Raw genomic sequence first — 21,186 nt, 5'->3', positions numbered from 1 at the left:
CAGGGTGTGGGCTAGGCAGCATCAGTGGTAGCAGCAATGGAGAGCTGCAGTGGGTCCAGCTGCAGAAATTGGAAGCCTTGCTGCACCTGGGAGCAGCAGCGGTGGCAATGTGTGCGTGTGGGGAGAGAATAGCAAGAGGGACAAGGGAGTATCCTGAGTCCCACATGTGTATTCTAATAGTGATATTGGTCAGAGCTGAGGATACTTAAATCCAGAGACTGGACCAGTGAAGGGCCAAGATGAATCTTTTGACATGCTTGAAAAGTGCCCAAGTTTGCAGGAAAATAATCTCTCTCAAAACCCCAAGATGATAAAAGAAGTGCCTGTAGCTTTTTAAAAAGATGCCCTTAGTGGCCTTTGCTGGACAACCATGACAGGGCCAGAGCCAGTTTGGTATAGTGGTTAAGAGTGAGGACTCTAATCTGGGAGAGCTGGGTTTGATCCCCCACTCCTCCCCATGCACGTGCTGAGTGATCTTGGGTCACAGTTATTGAGAGTGCTCTCTCAGACCTACCTACCTCACAGGGTGTCTGCTGCAGGGAGAGGAAGGGAGATTATAAGCACTCTGAAATTCTGAGTGAAGGGCAGGGTATAAATCCAATCTCCTTCTCCTCTTCAGAGTTAGGTTGTCAGTAAAAAGAAAGAGGAGACAGGGTGCTGTTCAGGAATGTTTTGGCTTTTGAAGTACCTACTGGGGCCAGGCCTGGCGGAAACCACCGGGCCACACAACTTGCACACCGCACCTAGGTCTGGCTACTTGCTAATGTTCAGCAGCCTCATGAAAGCTAGTGTGTAGTGAAATGTCCAACTAGACTTTGAACAGCCACTCTGCCCTGACATTCTGAGTTATCTTGGACATTATACATTCTTAGCCTAACGTAACTCATAGGCAGGGCCAAGACTGACTGCTAAGAGCACCAGGACACCTCCTGGCAGTCCCGTATCCCTCCCACCACCTAGGCCAGCCTGCCGTCTGACCAAAGGGCTGAGTTTGACCCAGGAGAGGCAGCATCCAGTCAGCCCCCCCCCAAGAGAGGTGAGATGGGGGGAAGTGGTGGTGGTGCCTGGCTCAGCCCAAAAGAAGCAAGGCTGGAGGGACAGCTTGGCTGAGCCAGCTAGACCCCACATAGGGTTGCTAGTTTCCAGGTGGTGGCTGGAGATCACCCAGAATTACAGCTGGTCTCCAAGTTACAGGTATCAGTTCCTCTGGAAGGTTGACTCTCTGGCATTATATCCTACTAAGGTCCCTCCTCTCCCCAAACCATATCTCCCCCAGATTCCACTCCCCAAGTCTTCAGGAATTTCTTATTTCAGAGCTGGCAACCCTAGCCCTGTGTGAGGTGAAGGAGGTACCAAGCAAACCCTCCAGGTTTGCAAAAAAGTCTGAAAACATTAAAAAAAATTACAGAGGTTTAAATCCCCCCAAAGCATTATCTGTGCATGTGCAGACGTTGCCCCTGGGAGCCATGTCATACTCAGGGGTGGAGGCTTGGCCCTGCAGCAGAGGCCAGGAGCTGTGCTGGGACCACTAGCGATGGTGGGGGGGGGGGGGGGGGGGAGGACAGGGAATGACATCAGTTAAACTGGGGTTGTGCAGGGTGGTGAGGTAGACATTTTCCCCAAGGTTGGGTTGGGTGGACTTGGGAGGGAGTTCCCTTCATGACTTTTAAAGGCCTGACGTTTTACTAAACAGTGCTATTGAATATAAAGCAGGTGACTTGTCTGAAGGTCAGTTGTGTAAGCTCAAAAAGCTGTGTGCACTCTTTCAGTAACACATACTGATCCAATAAAAAGATAGTGTGCATCTTTTTCCATTTGAACTACATGAGAATGCTTAAAAACATATTTCAATTAGATTAAAACACTGTACAAAGCAACAGGACAATCTTTGTATCAAAGTAAGCAGCAGTTTGGATAAGGCTGTACATTCAAGACTTTCCAACTTTGAAATCTAAGAATACTTTTTACAAACTTTAAAATCCATCTATATTTTATGGTTTGTGGGATGACAAATCACAAAGGCAAGAACAGGTCACAATCTATAAAATGGATATATCCCCCATCTATCAAGCTGCATTTGTAACCCTTCACAAGTCAGACACATGATTAATGGCAAGATCATTTACTAGGCTCCTGTAAATATTAGATGTTGTATCAAAGTAGTATAGATATTGCAACTCTCAATACTGAGCTTTGATAGATATCTATGTTTTAAAGGACAGAGAGGGAGAGATTAATATCACTTACTCCTAATATCAGAACAGCTACTCAGCTCAGAAAATAAATACAACTAAAGGAATTAGTCACACTGACACTCCATGACAGAAAATCCTGTTGTGTACAGCCTTTGATAAACTGTACCACTCCAGACTGTGTGTGGGATTTTCATACTTCAGGTATTTTCCCATGCAAAATCTTCTCACAGAATCCTTGTCCTTGATGTATGTAATCATGTAACCTTGTCCTCACTCTGAAGTGGTGCAGTTCAGGAAACATTTCACCACTGGATCCAGCTGATCAAAGCTTGACTGGAAAATTTCATATGGAATGGAAGCAGAGGGCAACTGTTCTATTAAAATATTCTGCCTTTTCCCAAACAGGCTTAAGACAGTTTACAGCAAACATGCATTTCAGCATCATGGACAATTAAAATTCATCCCATAGACAATACAGCTAGCATGACTGAAAGGCTCTTGGGGGGCACAGCCTTGTGTTTCATTTGAAAAATCAATAAGGGGAACTTCCTCACCTCCTTTGGCAATCCATTTAACGTTTTGTGTTTAAAAATGAGAAAAGCCTGTACTCAGGTTACAAAAGATGACCCCAGTTTGGGTTCATTACCAAGTGAACAGCAACTACTATACCAAAAGCCAATGGGCATATTTTATAAATGTTTTATTGACTGAATAGTGTACACAGTACTTACAGTTGTATCTATTAAAGACAAAATACACTTCAAAATGCAGCATAAAAAATTATAAACTTTTGAACTATATACAAACTTTGTCTTACATTACACAAATATCAATGCCTCCCATTCACAACCCCCCAAATTAATTTCTTTACATGCAAAACATTTGAAAAAATTTAGCATCACTTGTGGGCTGTGACTCCACCCCATGAATGTCAGCCCTCTTTAAGTGGGATCAATATTCCAATGTTTTTAATGTCAAAAGAATGTATACTTTCCTCAAACTGACTACAGCCTTATTCTACCTCCAATTAACTATTTCATGGTTTGATTCTTCACTTCCAATCAGTTTGCTTTTGGCATTGTTTCTGCTTTTAGGTTTTACTTGGAACAGAAAATTTTGCAACATGTTGCAGTACAAGGCTCTCAATATTAACAACTATTCTGAAGAGAGGCTGACCTACACACATGAAGTCTAAAGCCACTGGTAAATAGATCCTATCAGGACATGTACACCATTACAGAAAAACCTAACCACAGAAATTTTCTACAGATCAAAAATTAAAGAGGTGTCTGTGCATAATCTACACATAGATATCACAAAGAGCATTTCTGTTGTTGAATGTGGGGAAGGATAATGATGGCTAAGACTTTTTGAAATTGCAAATGTATTCTCTTAACTTCCCAAATTTGCAGAGACAATCTGACAGACAAGAGGGGGAAATGGAAAAGCAACAATCTAAAGTATATCCCCTTCCATGCCCACCACTATCTCAGAACGTACCAATGCTCTTAATATTTACAGCAATGCTGAAGAACAATCATTCCAAACAATATATTCATTGTCCCTTAACTAGGACAGTTAACGTAATTCCGAAACTGGATATTGTGAAAACCAGCAAACAGAAACTGCGGTCAAGTGCTGTAGCCAGCTAAAAAATGCCATGGTGGAAACCCAAGATGCATTGAGAACCAATAATGAAAAGGAATTAACAGAAAGAGATTTAAAACAAACAAAAATAAACATGCAACTTGCATGCAAGCTTAAAGATGGACAGGAGCATGAAATAAGATTTTTTAAAAAATTGCTTCCAAAAACATAAGCAAGGCCAATGAATTGTTACAAAGCCACACTGTTCAACCTCTACTCCACATGCAGAATTGTATCTGGTATTGTTCTCTTGTTGCGTTAGAAAGCAAATACAACTTATCCAAAGCTTGACCATGGAATAACTTATCATTAAGAAATGAAACTGAAGCTTTAATAAACTGAGACTAAAGGAATGTCAATTCTTGTCTGCAGTTTTCATTGGCTGTATTTCATAGTTGCCAGAAAAACTCTAATTTGAGTGAATTAGGGGTAATCTTTATTGACTTACCAGTATTAATCACGTCCTTACCCCTGAATTCTAGTTTCCATTATCAGCAATGAAAACAAGGGCTTATAGAGGCCACCTTCTTCTAAATTTAGACCAATGCCTGCTTTGTATCATTTAACCTTCCAATGTTGTCACGGCCTTCCTACAGAATTCAGTAGTCAATGATCAGACCCCTTCTTCCCTCTGTATCTCAACTGCTTTGTAACTGCTTTCACTTCACACTTCACCTCTCATCTTTCTGTGATGGCCTGTCTCCAGTTCTGTGTCAATTGTCAATCATGGTGAGCAATGCAGGTTTAACATATGACTGTAAATACATAAGTACTAAACACAGCACCAGACAAACCACAAAACACTAAGTATGTAATGATAATGGGAGAAATTGGATGGTGAGAGAAACAACTGCATGATGCTTGTCAGAAAGAATCTCAGCCTATCTCCAAAAACTGAACTATGAACTGTGAAAACAAACAGCATTCTCATGCTCCTTAACATAACTAATTACCAGGCAGTTATAACCTATCTAAAACAGCCATTAAAAACAAAAATAAAAAGAAACCCATCATAATGGAAAATGGAAGGCTGCAGAAATGTTAAGTGCCAGATTTACAAAGAACATTACATAAAAAGCTTGAAAGGATTGCCCATACTAGTTCTCTTGTATTGAAAAGGATATAACAAGTTACAGTTTGATTAGGGCAATGGTGCAGGTATCTCATCTATCTTGGAGAAATAACAGCATCAACAAGACAGCCAATTTGAGTATCTGGGAATAATCACTGCCTGCATTTCAGAAGACCAAGTCAGTAATCTCTAATTGACTGAAACAAGATCTCAACTCACACACATTGCCATTCCCAATACCAGCCAGATTTTTGCTACTCCCCATTCCCTGGGTCACAGCGCAAACCCCTCCCTCAGAACATGAATATATCATCTCAGGTCTTATTACTTTCCTTGTACTTTGAAATAATATTTTGTTCTAGACAGATCATTGATGACAATTTATGTATGATAATTACTTCAAGAAAAACTTTCAGTATCTTATTGAAGTTCCACCAGAGTTCAATAGGAGATGCTACTACAGTGTGTTGCCAGCAAATATGAAGTCCAAGGCTATGAGGTGCAATCAAAAAGACTATATGAAGGAAACAAAGTTAAGGTGTAGGCCTCTCAACTACAGGTATTAGCTGCTCCCAATATCAGTCACATGATTGAAGAGCCATGGCTTCCAAATAGCTTAAAAGGTAGCCCTATTTCAACAAGCCAATTATTGCTGAGGCTGTGGGAGTTTCACACTGGGCTGCTGTCAAGGATGTTAAAGGCCTAAAAAGTGAGACTTTGAGCTCCTTGATCTGAACTGAAAAGGCATATACCCAAAGTTAATAGTTGTTTCCATACACTGAGGCCCCGGCAATTAAAATCCTAAAACCATTATTGAGACCATGGAATTTGTCCTGAAGAAGAGAACAGGGTGTGCATATGACAATTTCCCCATTTATAAGTTTGTCTGCTAGGTAGGACAGGCAACAGGAGATGCAGTATTTGTCAGGTGCTTTGTTCAATAGCTGATTGTTAAGATACTCTAATCATCTGTGTCATTGCTTCTTCATTTGCTTGGGATGGATCCTGTACAAAAAGGGAAAAATATAGGTTTATAACCTGCAGTCTTCTTTATTATTTATTTATTTATTGCACTTATATCCCGCCCTCCCCAAACGGGCTCAGGGCGGCTAACAAGTCACAATTTGATGACAATTCACATTATGACAAAAAACATGATTCTTCAGATCATGTTTTAAATACAAACTATAAGATCCCTTACTTTAAGGTAAATGCACAACTATTAAGTAACAACTATTTCTATTTAATGCCAGTACTGGAGGTTAAATCTTGGCTAAGTATTTTTCCCCCTTTCTGCTCAAATTTTGTGAAGTAGTAAATGAATATTCAAGTTCTGCACTAAGAAAATTCTAATTCTGTGTTCAGAATAGAGGGGTTTTGAAGGGTCCATGTTCTGCTTCCAGCATAAAAGATGGCTAGTCCAACTTATAATGTTCAGAGAGTTGATGGAGAAACTGACTTCCAAGGTGATATTATACATCATAGTTATTGCCACTTTTTGCTCAGTTTTATTTTATTTATTATTTTTGATTTATAGCCCGCTCCCTCCTGAATGGGCTCTGAGTGGGTAACAACAGTCAATAATACAAGGTTAAAATCAGGTACATATAATAAAATATGCAATCTAAAAACAATTAGGGTTTTTTTGGTATGCTACCTTGGTTGGTGGGAAAGATGGCATATAAATATTTATTTATTTACTTTAAATTTATATGCCGCCCACTCCATGTGGACTCTGGGTGGCTCACAGTCATAATACAACAATAACCATACCTTATAATTATAAAATCAAAACACATATAAACAATTTATAATTTAAACTTAAAAATGGTGCTATAAAATTTCCTACATAGGCGGTCCAGCTTCATTTTAGTTCTTAATTCTCTGTAATTGCTCTATTAGGTGTCTTACAGATGGATGGTAATATTTAGCGGCAGCTCCTCCCACATTAGTTACTGTAGGCCTGCCAAAAGAGGTCAGTTTTACAGGCCCTATGGAATTGGGAGAGACAAATAATAACCCAGAAGATTCTATAATAAGCAGTAGGGCAATTAAGGGCCCACCTACTGACAACAGGGCCTTTGGCATATTTGGGGAGAAGGCATAGACTCCCAGATATGATTAGATCTACTAAACAAACAAACAAATAAAAGTTTTGCTTACCTGCATATGAGGGCTATCCTTTTCTTTTGGTGAGAAAAATCGTCCACCTTCTCCCCGCTTCCTTGCCATGGCATGACGATGGCGGGACTCATGCAGGTATTTCTGCAAACAGGACCATATAATTGAAAGAATGAAAGGAATCTTCTAAGCCTTGCATGTTAATATAGACCATCCACTTTACCATGTGTCACAAGCAGAGAGTAGGCACATGAGCATGTGTCCCACATGAGGAACAACAGAAGGGCAGGCCAGGATACCGGGCTTGGCAGGAAGGGTGAAAGAAACAATGTGGGGAAGGAGACAAAGAAGTAAATGAGGCTCTTCTGCAAATCTCTGCAGCTTTTTCAATGTGCAATTGGGCTGGCCCAGCAGCTGGACCCTGAATAAATGGGCCACAGTTTTCCTGCGGAGAGACTGCCAGGGGGAGGGAAGGAAGGAAAGCGGAACAGAGAAGGGGCAGATAGAGGTTGATTGACTGGTGAGTAGGAAGGACAGAACCAAGCAGGAAAAGGTGAGAGGCTATATGGGCTTACAGGGGGAAAGAAGGGAAGGGTAAGAAGAAATAGGGAGAGGAAAATAAAATGACCCTTTGAGGGTGTGAAGCTTTTGGTTTCACCTCTAGCCATCTAAGCCTACAGAACTAGGGGTGTGTTAACCCCCCCCCCTGCTTTTTTTGGATTTGGGACCACTTGACCCCCAAAATATCATTATGTCCTGATATTCTCAAATCTTAGTATCTGTATGATATTGGGAATTGGGAAATAACTGAGATTGCCAAATTTATTCAGCATTTTAAAATGCCTTCCTTTCACTATCTGGGGTTGTGCCACCTTGGTGGCACACCTCCACAAATGAAGGGAATGCCTTCTACAAGCTGTACCATGGCACAGCTCAGCGATACAGCTGGCCTGGATAAGAGCCGAAAACCAATGGCTTTTGTTTGGGCCAGCTATATTGGTAGTTGAATAAGACTGTGTAATCTGCATTTGGCTGAATAAATACCTGAAAATACCAATAAGGGAGTTTTTTGTATTTATTTAGTTTGGTTTACATTGAGCACATGCCCCTATATGCAACTGCCTACATAGCTAGTTCCCAATGGGAGGGGTGAAGGAGGCAAATGCAATGCTTAGAAGAACAGCTCGGCTATCTAGAGCTCCCCCAAGCAGTAATTTGAATGGTCATGGTACTCCAAAGCAGCCACTTGTATTGCTTGTCCAGAGAACTGGCCCTGCACAAGTTTTCTTTACCCACATGAACTATTCCATCTCCATTCGCTTCAAGAAAGGTTTTAGGAGAGAGAACCTTCCAGTTCCTAGATCCTGGGTACCAGGAGTGATGCCTATATGGACAAACTGTTTAGCTGACTCCCTCAGATGGTGGCCTCCTCCTGCACCACCACCATTCATTTTGTCAGATGAGGGGATGGGAGAGCCTAAAGCTGAGGTATACAGATGCTTATTCTTTTCTGACACTAGCAAAATAGAGATTGTTTCAGAAGGTAGCTATGGTGGTTTGCAGTAGAACAGCTAGATTAGAATGCAGTAGCACCTTAGAGACCAACAAAATATTGGGTGAGATTTTAAGAGTCAAAGCTCCCTTTGACAGGTGGAAAGAGGCATGCCACAAAATATGAAGAAAAAGGGGATGTAAGATTTTAAGCAGAGATTTTAAGAAGAGATGTACAGACAGAGTCGGGAACAGGGAGACTGGAAATGGAACAGGAAGAAGTTTCCCCAAGAACAACCCCAGGAACCAACTTTCAAGGGGCTGGAAAGGGAGAGAACATGGCTAATTATCTGCATCCCTAAATATCGTCCACTGATAAGACTGCTGCATCCTGCTTCCATGCCGCAACCAGATGTTCACTATAAAGATATACTACCCAAGAGATACTTTTTCCTGAGCCTCACATATCAAATGGCTAAAAATCACTGGACTCCAAATGGTTCCTCTCCATGACATACTAGGAACTTCCATACTAAAATAATGATTTATAGGCTCTGACCACTGGGTCCTTTAACCTCTCATAATATAGCCATTAAAAGAATTAAAATAAAAGATGGAAACTATTTGTAAATGTTTGCCAAATCTGAGTCAGCATTTATTAAAAACAGGTAAGCAAAACTTGAAATATTATTCCAAATGGTCTCTTATTAGTGCCTCATATGGCAACTTTAATATTTCCCATGCTTGCTGGAAATGCCTATGCTCTGTATTTACCATTGTTATTTGCTTTCTTTATCAGACTGATAGGTCACAGACATCTGTAATAATCATCCTTTATAGTTCCAGTGGATGAATTAACTATTATAAACAGGTGGTTGTGAGGACATATGTACATCTTTTTCAAGTATATTAAATTGTAACCTCACCCTCCGCTCTTTAGGGATTTTCCCTTCTGCTTCCAGCTTGGCTCTTGCTTGCCGCCTCTTTAGAATCCGGTGATACTGTTTAGCATTCACATACAGGGGCTCCTCTTCAAGCATCTCTGCTCCAGGCAAAGGTATCCTCTGGATAGCTGGCACAGATCCAGTCCCTGGCACCATCTGTATCAAAGCAAGAAAACGCGTTACATGAATGCATTTCAGCTGAGTACCAAAAGCAGTTTTAAACATATATGGCTCTTGGAAATCCAACCTCTATGTCTACTGAAAAACAGTCTTGCAGTTAAGGGTTTCTTTAACCTCTGCAATAAAAACTTGGCAGAAAATCATACTGTCTCAGCATTTACTATACCAGATTTAATGCAATTCTACTGGGAGCCCACACACAGTCCCAACTCAACCTTGCTCCAGCTGTTCAAACAGAGGATAGGTGAGGCCCAGATTCATCCACACATGGAAGGCAAGAAGAGGGAAGTGGCTGGGACCCAGGCAGATTGTGCTGACACAACCAAAAATAGGGCAGGAGTCAACCAGAGGTGGGAAAGGGTGTGGTCAGAAGGCAAGGCTGAGCTCAGACTTGGGGAAGACCAGAATGGGAGAGGCTAAGAGGAAGCCCTGAGCAGCAAGGGAACAGAGTGGGGCAGGGAGACAGGCAGCAGTGGAAAGAGGCAGGAAAGACTTCCCTTTCCTTTTATAGTCTCCCAGATGGAAAGAGACTGGAGACAATCCAGGCGGGAAGCAACAGACAGAGCCCAGACCAGGGAGAGAAGAGAGCATGGAGAGCCAGTCTGCGGAAAGAAGAGGACCTGGATGTTGGAACCCTCTCTCCTTCCCAATTCTGAGGCTGATGGGCCAGCTGCCTCTTTGGGGGCAGGATGGTGGACTGCAGGGAAACCATCTCAGAAGTGGGGAAACCTCATAAATTCCAGATACAAATTACAAGACAGAAAAACCTTCTTCTGGTTTTGATTCCTTGTCAGAGAAATTCCTTATAAATAATACTAGTAATAAGGCACGTTATGGGAAGAAATACAATGGGTGCTAGAAATTTGCTATGGGTGAGTTTCATGGCCTTGGGGGGAATGGGGTGGGAAGTGAAGGATAGAGAGAGACAAGGTATGTCAAGAAGGCAGCTGTTGGGAAGGGAAATGAAGAAAGTGGGGAAATGTGGTGTAGGTTACTAGGGATGGGGACAAAAGAGATGGGGGTAGATTGCTTTCCATCTCCTCCCCCACTCCCTGCAGGCTGTATCTAGGAAAAGTGCAGTCTTCCTATGCAGTGGAGATCAAAGCACCTTACATCATTCTCCTCTTCCCCATTTTGATCTGAACAACAACCCTGTGAGGCAGGTTAGGCTGAAAGTCTGTGACTGGTCCAAAATCACTTTTAGCTTCCACAGCAAGAAACTGCATCTGGCAGACCCTGCTCTAAAGTGCCAACTGCCATCTCACACTGGCTGTTATAGGGAGGTGACCTCAGCAGGGTATAATGACCCAGTGTATCATTTTCTCCAGGGGAACTGATATCTGCCCATTTGGAGAGCAGTTGTCCTTCTGAGTGATCTCCATGCCTCACCTGGAGATTGGCAACAATGGTCCCCCAGGAGGAACTGGCTGGTTTGGGTGTGTGTTTAGAGCCTATGGCATTGTACCTGTCTGAGTTCCCACTTTTCCTCAAACCCCACCCTCTCCAGGCTTCACCCCTCAAATCTCCAAGAATGTCCCAACCTGGAGTTGGCAACCCTCTCTCCTTCCCAGCCAACCATTCAACTACCTTTATCTTTCAGCTTTTATCTCCTCCCCCCCCCCCCAGTCTTTCTCCACAGTGGGAACCAAAGCAGCTTACATCATTTCCCTTTCCCCCTGTTGATCCACACAACAACCCTGTGAGGTAGGTTAGGCTGAAAGCCTGTGTCTGGTCTGAAATCCCCGAGTCAGCTTCCACAGTAGGAACCTGGGTCTGGCAGACCCTGCACTGGAGTGTTGTCATGTCACAGCGGCTGAAAGGCAGGAGGAGGTTGAAGATATCCTGGTATCACAACCGAACTCCAGACAACAGATCTTTCCCCTTGGAAGAAAAAAACTACTTTGGAGGGTGGGCACTATGGCATTATATTTGGCTGGGGCCTTTCCCCTCCCCAAAGCCTGGCTTCTGTACAATCCACCACAAAATCTCCAGGAATTTTCCACCAACCTGGAACTGGCAGCCCTAGTCAGGACTGGCCCCAAAGGCCAAAATAGGTCTGGACCTCCCCCACTTTTACCGAAAAAACCAAGCTAGCCTGTGGGGTTGCCAGGTCCAACTCAGAAAATACCTGGAGACTTTGTTAGTGGAGCCAGGAGACTTTCCCATCCCCGCCCCCCAAATAAAAATACAACAACGCAGTTCCCCTGAATACAGCCTTAATTTCTTTGTCCCCCAGCAGCTCACTGCACTAAGTAAAAGTGAATACACACACACTCTCTCTCTCTCTCTCTCACACACACACACACAAAGCAGCCAAATAAACACTGTTTGTAAACACACACTTGTGATCTCACTCAATTTACTCACCGGAACTAATGAATGTAACCATCTGCTGTATTTCAACCAACTTCTTAAGATTAACAGGAAAATGAAAGCTGAGCAGCTCCAAACAGACAGGTTCTGCTCGCTTCTCTTCCTTTTACACACTCACCAGGAAGACCCAGGAGCCCCCAGCCAACTGGGGAAAGGCTTTATGTGGCTGTTTTCCTCCTACTCCCACCCTCAGCCAATGGAATGTAGCAGACCTTGACTGATAGTTTGATGGGCCAAAGGTTGATACAGCACTTTCCCAACCAATCAGGATGCTCCATTTGGCTACCATGAAAGGGGGTGTGTGTGTGTGTGTGTGTAGATAAACAAATAAGTTTCCTAAACACATACACTGTTGCCTAAGAACAAACTGAGATTCCTCTCAGAAGACTGAACAAGTTATGATTTATTCTGCAAATAAACCTGGGGTGGGGTATAAGAAAAATTTGGTACGCACCATCACCATTCCACCTGAATTGACCACATTTCCAGCAACAGGCAGCGTCACAGTTACTGTCCCTTGTCCACTGCTGGTTGTATTTGTGTTGGCTCCCGTCTGAACTATCTGGGCTCCAGCCAAACTGGCTGCTGGGATGGTGATCATGCCTGTAACAGGGACTGTAACTTTAACAAACAAAAATAAAACAAAAAACATACACAGAAGATGAAGGGAACATAATTAGTCCCACTTCAGATTTTATTCACTCTCCCCAGAAAGGCAATCTTTAAAGACACTTTAAAAAGATATGAAAAAACTGGCTTAACAATCAACTTGTGAAGACCAAGTGTCCTTTATAGGAGTTAAATTAGCCCTCTTATGGATTGATATGTATTAGGGAGGGACCTCATATTAGCAAAAGATCATATGCCATGCATGAGGAAGGCCCAAGGTTTAATCACTGGCATTTCTGATTAATAGAAACACAAGAAATTGGTGTTGGGAAAATAGACCTTCCTCTTCATGAAGCTTTGGAGAAGACTGTAAGCCTGCGGAATATTTAGTTAAATGTACCAATGATCTGGCTTCATTTTTAAAATATTAACTGGGCAGAAGGAACAGGCAGTTTGCTGCCAAACTTATTCATAAGGGATTTGGGATCAGGGATAACTAGTAAGGCAACTAATTTGTTGATGACACAAAATTATTCAGAATGGTAAAAATCCAAGCAGAATGTGAAAATGTCCTAAAGAACTTCCTCGTAGTTGGTGAAATGGCAGATGAGAATCGGTGTACATCTGTGCAAAGTGGTACATGCTGGGGGAAACAATCCTATTGTAATTTTTACATCAGTGGGATCTGAACTGGTGGTAATCAGTTAAAGTCACGATAATCAATTAAGCACAGAGTAAATGGTAGTTAGCTATACAGTACCAGTAAAAAATCCATCATTTTAGTGATTTCTAGAAAATAACGAAAATAAAATTGCTAGTATCACCATGCCCTATTACATACATCTATAATGTAACTACATACATTGGGGTGACCAATAATCACAGAATAAGAGCACTTTCACTATGATAGTATTTATAGCTTTCAATTGAGAAAAATGTGAAAAAGCAAAGGATATGACTCATGAGAACCTTTTCTCCCTCTCTCGTAATACTGGAGAGCTTTGAACCACTCATAACAAAAAAGTTCTTACTCACACAATTCATAATTAATTTACAGAACCCCTTACAGATGTTATGAGGAGCACTGACTCAGAAAGCTTTAAAAAGGGTCTAGACCAGGGGTGTCGAACTCATTTGTTATGTGGGATGGATCTGACATAAATAAGACCTTGTTGGGCCAGGCCATGTGTGTCATAAAATGTAATGCCTGGTAGGAGAGATATAAACTTTTTCAAGGAAACAGACAAACACACACACTCAGTCTAATCCACCTCACTGGCTTGTTGAGCCTCAGCCAACAGAAGGAAGAGAGGCTTGGCTTAGTAGCTCTGCTGTGCAACTGAGAGAGCCTGGCAAAGCTAGCTCTCCTTCCCGCACTTCCTCCTCAAGGTAGGAGCTTTGCTCTGTAGCTCCTGTGTGACTGTGCAAGCCTGGTAAAGCAAGTTGTGATGCAGAAGGAAGCAAGAGAGGGAGAAGGAAGCAGACAACAGTGAGTTGCTCACAGGCCTGATAGGAGCCCTCCGGAGGGCCTAATATGGCCCTTGGGGCTGCATGTTTGACACGCCTGGTCTAAACAACTTCAGGCAAGATAGGTCTATCAACAAGTATTATTCATAATCATAAAATGGGGACTCTATATTCTGAAGCACTGTACCTCCAAATCAATGTTCCCTCCAAGCTACAGAGTCTTGTGAGCAAAAATTCTACTTTGTGAGCTACTGGCATTAAAGCTGTGAGCTGCTGCATAAATTAGTGTGTTCTGGGGTCATCATTTCTGAGCTAAGACAAAAATGTATGTGCTGGAGGCTAAAAATCTGTGAGCTAGCTCACACTAACTCAGCTTAGAGGGAACACTGCTCCAAATACCAGTTGCTGGAGAACAAACTATGGAGGAATACTGCTGCATTTATGCCTTGCTTGTTCTTAGTATTCAAGCACCTTACTCTCAGATTATACTTTTCTTACTACACCATTTTAGCTACTTTGGTACAGATCTTGAGTTTTTAGAGCTACAGAGAATAGGTACTCCTGCCCCAAAGTTATATTCCTCTTCCTTATTTAGAACTGAAGCTAGTGTGGTGTAGTACCTAGTATATCAAACTAGGCCACTGGAGACCCAGATTCAAATCTCCATTCCGCTACAGAAGCCTGCTCGGTGACCTTAGGCCAGTCACCCACTCTCAGCCTAACCTATCTTACAGGGTTGTTGTGAGGATAAAATGTAGGAGAAGACAAGGAGGTAAGCTACTTTGGGTCCCCACCTGGGAGAAAGGTGATATATAAATAAAATTATTTTATTTAAAACACTTGGCCTCCCAACTAGAGATGTGAAGGCCCAGAAAAAAACTGGAAAAATTGAAGAAAAAAAAGATTATGGAACGTTTTATTTTAACATGATGAATAAAATATTTTAAGACAAGGTGTTCAAATATTTTCCAAATCATTTCTAAAAACATGTATGGTATCAGATTATTCTAATTTCTGTGCACTGGGGATAAGCAATTCCTAGGTCCTGCCCATTCACTGAAACTTAGTCCTGCACTCCCTTGTATATACTTCCTCCCTTTTAAATTCTTTTTATGAGAATGAGTTACTTTTTATTTAATACTGTGGAGAAGAAACATGAATAACTGTTACTTCTGGATTTTTAAAACTTGTTCTGTGGAGGTTTTTTGTCTGTTCCACATAAACTAGTAAACAGTTCAGGAGATTGTTGCTCCATTACAGATAAATATTATTTAAAAAGTAAATTCTGTTTTGAAATAATTGTTTGGATATACTATATTTTTAATATGCTAGTTGTGATAATTTCATGTCAAGTAAAATTGTCCATAGTAATATTTTATGTTTCTAAAGTAACAGAATGACTTTCAATTTGGAAAACAAAAAAGAAGTGCTAATGTAACTTTGTTTTTTTTTTTCAATTTTTCCCAAAATTTCCATTTCCCCCCCCAAAAACCTGGAAAAAAACTGGGGTTTTTCCCGAGGTTCAAAATTTCTGGAAATTTTACATCTCTACTCCCAACCTGTTAGTGCTATCAAGTTATAAAACCATTAAAATCAACTTTAAAACAGTGTATTTATAATAACAGAAATTAAAACAAGAAGGTGGGTCAATAAGGGAACACCAAACAAAATAGAAAAGTCTTCAGCCCTGGCGAGAGGGTTCCACAGTTTGGGGAGGGGGATGGCTCAGTGGTAGAGAATCTGCTTAGCAAGTAGAAATTCCCAGGTTCAATCCCCGGCATCTCTAGTTTAAAGGATGAGGCAGTAGGTGATGTGAAAGACTTCTAACAAAGACCCTGGAAAGCAGCTGCCATTCTGAGTAGACAATACTGATTGTGATAGACCAATGATATGATTCAGTATAAGGCAACTTCATTGATTCTACAATAGTTAGGTGGATAGGGAACTTGTTGGAGAACTGCACTCCAAGAGTAGTTGTCAATGGCATTTCATCTGAATGGAAGGAGGTATCCACTGGGATGCCACAGGGCTTGGTTCTGGGCCCAGTTCTTCAACAGAGGCATAACATCCAGATCACAAGATGTCATAGTCCTGCTGTACACTGCATTGGCCACACCTGGAGTATTGTGTGCAGTTCTGGAGGCCTCACTTCAAAAAGGATATGGACAAAAGGGAGTGGGTGCAGAGGAAAGCGATGAGGATGATCAGGTGCCTGGAGACCAAGCCGTTTGAGGAATGGCTAAGGCACCTGAGAATGTTCAGTCTGGAGAACAGGAGGTTGAGGGGGCACATTATTGCTCTCTGTAAGTATTTGAAGGGCTGTCACTTAGAGAAGGGCAGGAAGCTGTTCCTATTGGCAGCAGAGGAGAGGACTTTAAAATGCCTCCAGTCACTAATTCAAGATTACTACAGCCTCCCTGAGATCTGCAGAAAGCAAAAGATAGAGCTGACGGTAATCCACCTATTGGTGACAAGCCAGGCCAAATCTCCTGCTGACCTCACCAAGTGGTTTCACATAGATGTTAAAAAGCATTGGGGACATTACGGAACCCTGCAGGACCCTAAAGGCCACCTTCTGAAACCTACTTTCCAGGCAGGACTGAAACTGCTACAGAACAGCACCATCCCCTGTCCCAACCCAAAAAAGTAGTCCCAGAAGGATACTATGATCAATGGAATTGACAGCTATTGAGACAAGAATCAATATAGTCCATCTCCCAAAGCAGGCTATCCATCAGGACAACCAAGGTTTTTTCAGTCCCATAACCAAGCCTGAAACCACACTGGAAATGAGCTGAACCATTTGCTTCATCCTGAAATACCTGAAGTTGCCACTCATCACTTGTTCATTCACCTTGCTCAAGAAAGGCAAATGTGAGACTGAACAAGGTATTTAAATCTCCTGGATCCAGAGTAAATTTCTTCAGGATGTATCACTGCCTGTTTCAAGCCTGGGGTAACCAACTCTCATTTGTTGTCTCCCAGTCTCAGTCAATCAGCCCCCTCCGTGTCAAGTTCTGTCCAGCACTCATTAGCTCCACCTCTTTGATGTAAATCAAATTAGGCTTTATTTAATGATGAGCATAATCACAGCAAGGACTGGTCTTGCTAGAACTGACCTCCACAGGTCAGACTATACCTTTATATGTTACTGTCACCAAGGCCTTTTTTCTAGAAAAAGCCCAGCAGGAACTCATTTGCATATTAGGCCACACTCCCGTACACCAAGTCAGCCGGAACTGCATCCCTGTGCTATTACACAGGTAGTAAGGCATGAAAATTAGGAGGTGTTGATAATTCAAAGATAGACACTCTCCCCCCACAGTTCAGACAGTTTTCTCCAGAATCAAAAGTTAGTAATCTTTAGCTAGACAGAAAATGGATGACCTTCGCCACTTGTGAGAGGAATGCTTGGTGCTAGCTAGGGCAGAAAGACTACTTATAACAATGTAACAAAGAATGTAGGCATACAGACAGAGCCAAAGCAAATGTGTGAAAATGCAGGTTACATGATCTCATGGCAAGACCCAGATCTTGACACTCTGCAACTGTGTGTTTTTACGCTACAAGTTCCTATAGAACTCCTGTAAGCTGTCTCACCATGGCCTGTGAAAAAGATTTTGTTTTTATACAAATGAGAATTTATAGAGGTGAACCATATATGACTGATAAGTGATACGAACATACATTCAAAGTAATGCAAGCCTTTGGCTTCTTCAGAAAATCTAGAACTGTCAGTTTCAGAAAGAGAAAGAATGTGGTATTTCAGGAAAGCGGCACTTGTGAGAAGCCTCATAAATGCCACCACAGGAGGGGGAAAATGGTTGCCACAGGAATGGGCAGGGGAAATGACTGTTGCATTGGTAGGACCAGGAAAATGTGAACTTTCCCATCCCCACAGCAGCCAGGCTTTGCTGCGATCTTTCCCAACATTTTGCAGTGAAGTGGATTCTAGGAAAAATGAAAACCTGTGGAAAACCTGGAAAGGGCATGAATGTTCCACAACACTGTGGGAAAACAAGAAAAAACCTGCTTCCCAAACGAACCAGACCCAGAGGCAAACAACCCACAGGGAAATGTTTGACTTGGTATGACCTTCAGCATGTCACTTACAGAACCATTCTAAACTGAGTCACACTTTTCTAACCACAGTGACTTCCATTCACATAGTGTTTAACCATGCTTAGCATTATGTTGTCAGTCTCCCCTAGTTTATCCCCTCTGCCGGCTTTTCCTGAATGCTCAGTCAATGCATAATCCCACCCCCTCATGGATGCCAGTATTAGACTCAACCTTTTAGCCTGAAATTAAACAATTTCTGATTGCAAATAAATAAATGCCACCACAACATAAACACAACACACCTTACAATGTGTCCACAAAGTCTTTCAATGCAATACTAATTTCACTATCAACATAATATCACTGCACCAAAGAGTTACAAAAATAGTCACAAGAATGTATGAGTTTTATTTATCTTGATATCTAGAGGCAAAAATCAAACAGTGCATACTGTTTTGAAAATAGTCGATATTCCTTTGACACTCTATGGCATGTGGAATTCCTACCTTGTTGAAGAATTGTTCCATCAGCATTAACTGGCTGATAGACAATTGTTTGGCCCTCAGCTGTCTGTGCCACCTGCTGACCTTGAACGGCAATTTGTGGCTGGGTCTGACGAACACAAAAACATCCCATCAGAAAAAAAAACACTAAGCAAAACAAGACTATAATACCTTGAGATTTTCTAATGTTCCTTAAAAAGTACCACATTTCTTTTTCTTGATTAGATATGCTCAGACAAGCACTATTGCGCATTTCGTTTTACTTTAGTTCTTCATTGACCCAAGTAAAATCTTTGTGTTTTCTACAGACACATTTTCATCTCTCAGAAATGGGGGTTTCCAGCATCTTAATTTGTTGTTTCCTTCAAAATTACAACTTTGCACCCATACAGGAGTAGATGTAGGAACCTTAGACAAAATCATGAAGAAGCTAGAATGAACAGATAAAATTAGGTAGGTGTTTACAATAACTGAATGTACAGGAGCACTAACAAACTGGCAAGAGGATAACAGCTAGGTCACAGTTTGCTGTCTCTGGCTGTGATAATTCTGAATTTGTATAGCTTGTCCATTCTTAATCTGAATAGGTTAGAACAGTCGTTTTGGGGTAACATAAAATTCTCTTATACATGTCTTCAAGTAGAGAATAACAGACAACATGATGTATTATGAAAGTGCCATATCTTCATATGATTACTGGTAGAAGTTCCCGCAGCACTAGTGATCTGAATGCATCTCTGAAAAGACTTCAGTAAATTGCAATGATCTGACAATTAAAAAACACACCTGAGCCTAAATTTCAACAAACATAAAAGACATTATAATGGGGGGAGAGAGATTAGGACTGGGTAACTAATATATGTAAAATAATAATATACTTTCCTCACTAGGAAGATTGTAGTACAGATTAATATAGCAAGGTAAACAAACCACCTAGATAAATGGAATATTCTCCCCAATATATACATGAACCAATTAAATAAGTTAATTATATTCCTCGGATGAAGACCAAGCCTTTCAAAAATGTATACATAATTCAATTAAGCATTTTAACACTTTTACCTGTGTCTGGCCAGCAGTAACTGCCGTTTGGGGCTGCTGGATGATGATTTGCTGTGTCTGGCCCTGCTGACCTTGAACTTGCACAGCTTGTCCACCCTGAATCTGAATCTGACCAGGCTGAACCAACTGAATCTGTGTTGGGGGAAAATAATTCAATTACCTTGCAAAACCTCTGTACTTAATATTAGCATTATCTAAATCATTATCCGATAATCTCAAATTTCAGATGCCAAGGAAAGTTATCACCAAGACCATTTAATTTCTAAGTGAACAGAATGGAGGACTGAAACTTACTATAAAAGGTCCTTCTGCTTAGAACTTGGAAGACATAGATTTTTTTTGATGCTTCGGGGTACTTCCAGTATTCTTAGAGCAGGGGTAGCCAAACTGCGGCTTGGGAGCCACAAGCAGTGTTAAGGAATTCTGGAGTATAGAAACCTTTCCAATGACTCCCATTCCCATCAGGTTCAATAAAAAGGGTAGGGGGGAATGACAGACAAAACCTCATATGAGAGAGAGAGAGAGAGAGAGAGAGAGAGAGAGAGCGCTGTCCCAAAGTTAATGGGGCGTACTCCATTAACACAACGGTGGTGTACTCAAGATGAAGCGACTAGAACATCTTATAGAGAGTTAATGAAATCCTTTGAGATGGCAGTCAAAGCCACAAAGAAAACTTACTTTGCGGCCAAGATTGCATCTGCAACTTTGTGCCCGGCACAATTGTTTAGTACAATTCTGACTCCTACAACACTGCTGCAAGGCAGGCCAAACACTAGGGAATTGGAGATTGGCTGAGAGGCTTTTGTGAAATTCTTTGCAGATAAGATTTCGTCGCTCCACCATGACCTCCCCGCCACATTGGAAACAGTACGTGAACTCGAGGCCCCGTGCCTGTCTTCTGGACCAATTCTGGATTGCTTCGACACACTCAACCTGGAAGAAGTTGACAGAATCCTCTCCACTGTACGCCCAACAATCTGTGATCTGGACCCTTGCCCCTCCTGGCTAATTAGAGCTTGCTAGAGGGAGCTCAGATATCCTATACGGGATATCGTAAATAGATCCCTCTCAGAAGGGCTTTTTCCAACGCCTCTTAAAGAGGCTGTGGTCCGCCCTCTTCTGAAAAAAACCTACATTGGATGTGGCTGAATTGGCACACTATCGGCCGGTCTCGAATTTACCCTTTTTGGGTAAATTTGAGAGGGCAGTAGCGTTGCAGTTACAGAGTTTTCTGGATGATGGTTCCATTTTAGACCCCCACCAGTCCGGCTTTCACCCAGGTCATGGGACGGAGACAGTGCTGGTCGCCCTGGTGGATGACCTCCAGCGGCATCTGGACCATGGTGGCTCAGCGGTACTGATGTTGTTAGACCTATTGGCTGCATTCAATATGGCTGACCATCGGTTACTGATCGCCTTACCGATGCGGGAATTCAGGGGTTGGCCCTGTAATGGCTTTC

General features: G+C 41.9%; 1 protein-coding gene across 7 annotated transcripts in view; it reads right to left on the bottom strand.

The window, feature by feature from the left end:
- Positions 1-2,880: 2,880 nt before the first annotated feature.
- Positions 2,881-21,186, bottom strand: part of NFYA (nuclear transcription factor Y subunit alpha) — a 39,554-nt gene continuing 21,248 nt past the window's right edge. For 5 of the 7 annotated variants that reach the window (XM_060231506.1, XM_060231500.1, XM_060231501.1 and 2 more), the window contains 6 exons: positions 19,727-19,858; positions 18,668-18,773; positions 12,478-12,644; positions 9,453-9,626; positions 7,078-7,179; positions 2,881-5,919 (listed from right to left, as the gene is read on the bottom strand). In XM_060231506.1, the coding sequence (XP_060087489.1) occupies positions 5,866-5,919; positions 7,078-7,179; positions 9,453-9,626; positions 12,478-12,644; positions 18,668-18,773; positions 19,727-19,858 (735 nt within the window). In that variant the 3' untranslated portion in view covers positions 2,881-5,865. The remainder of the gene's footprint in view (positions 5,920-7,077; positions 7,180-9,452; positions 9,627-12,477; positions 12,645-18,667; positions 18,774-19,726; positions 19,859-21,186) is intronic. The other 2 variants (XM_060231505.1, XM_060231507.1) reach the window with 1 other exon arrangement.

The sequence above is a fragment of the Heteronotia binoei genome, chromosome 2 (assembly GCF_032191835.1).
Source record: "Heteronotia binoei isolate CCM8104 ecotype False Entrance Well chromosome 2, APGP_CSIRO_Hbin_v1, whole genome shotgun sequence".
NCBI classification, from domain to species: domain Eukaryota; kingdom Metazoa; phylum Chordata; class Lepidosauria; order Squamata; family Gekkonidae; genus Heteronotia; species Heteronotia binoei.
The sequence above is the reverse complement of the archived record's forward strand: the minus strand, read 5'-3'. Positions and strand labels throughout refer to the sequence as shown.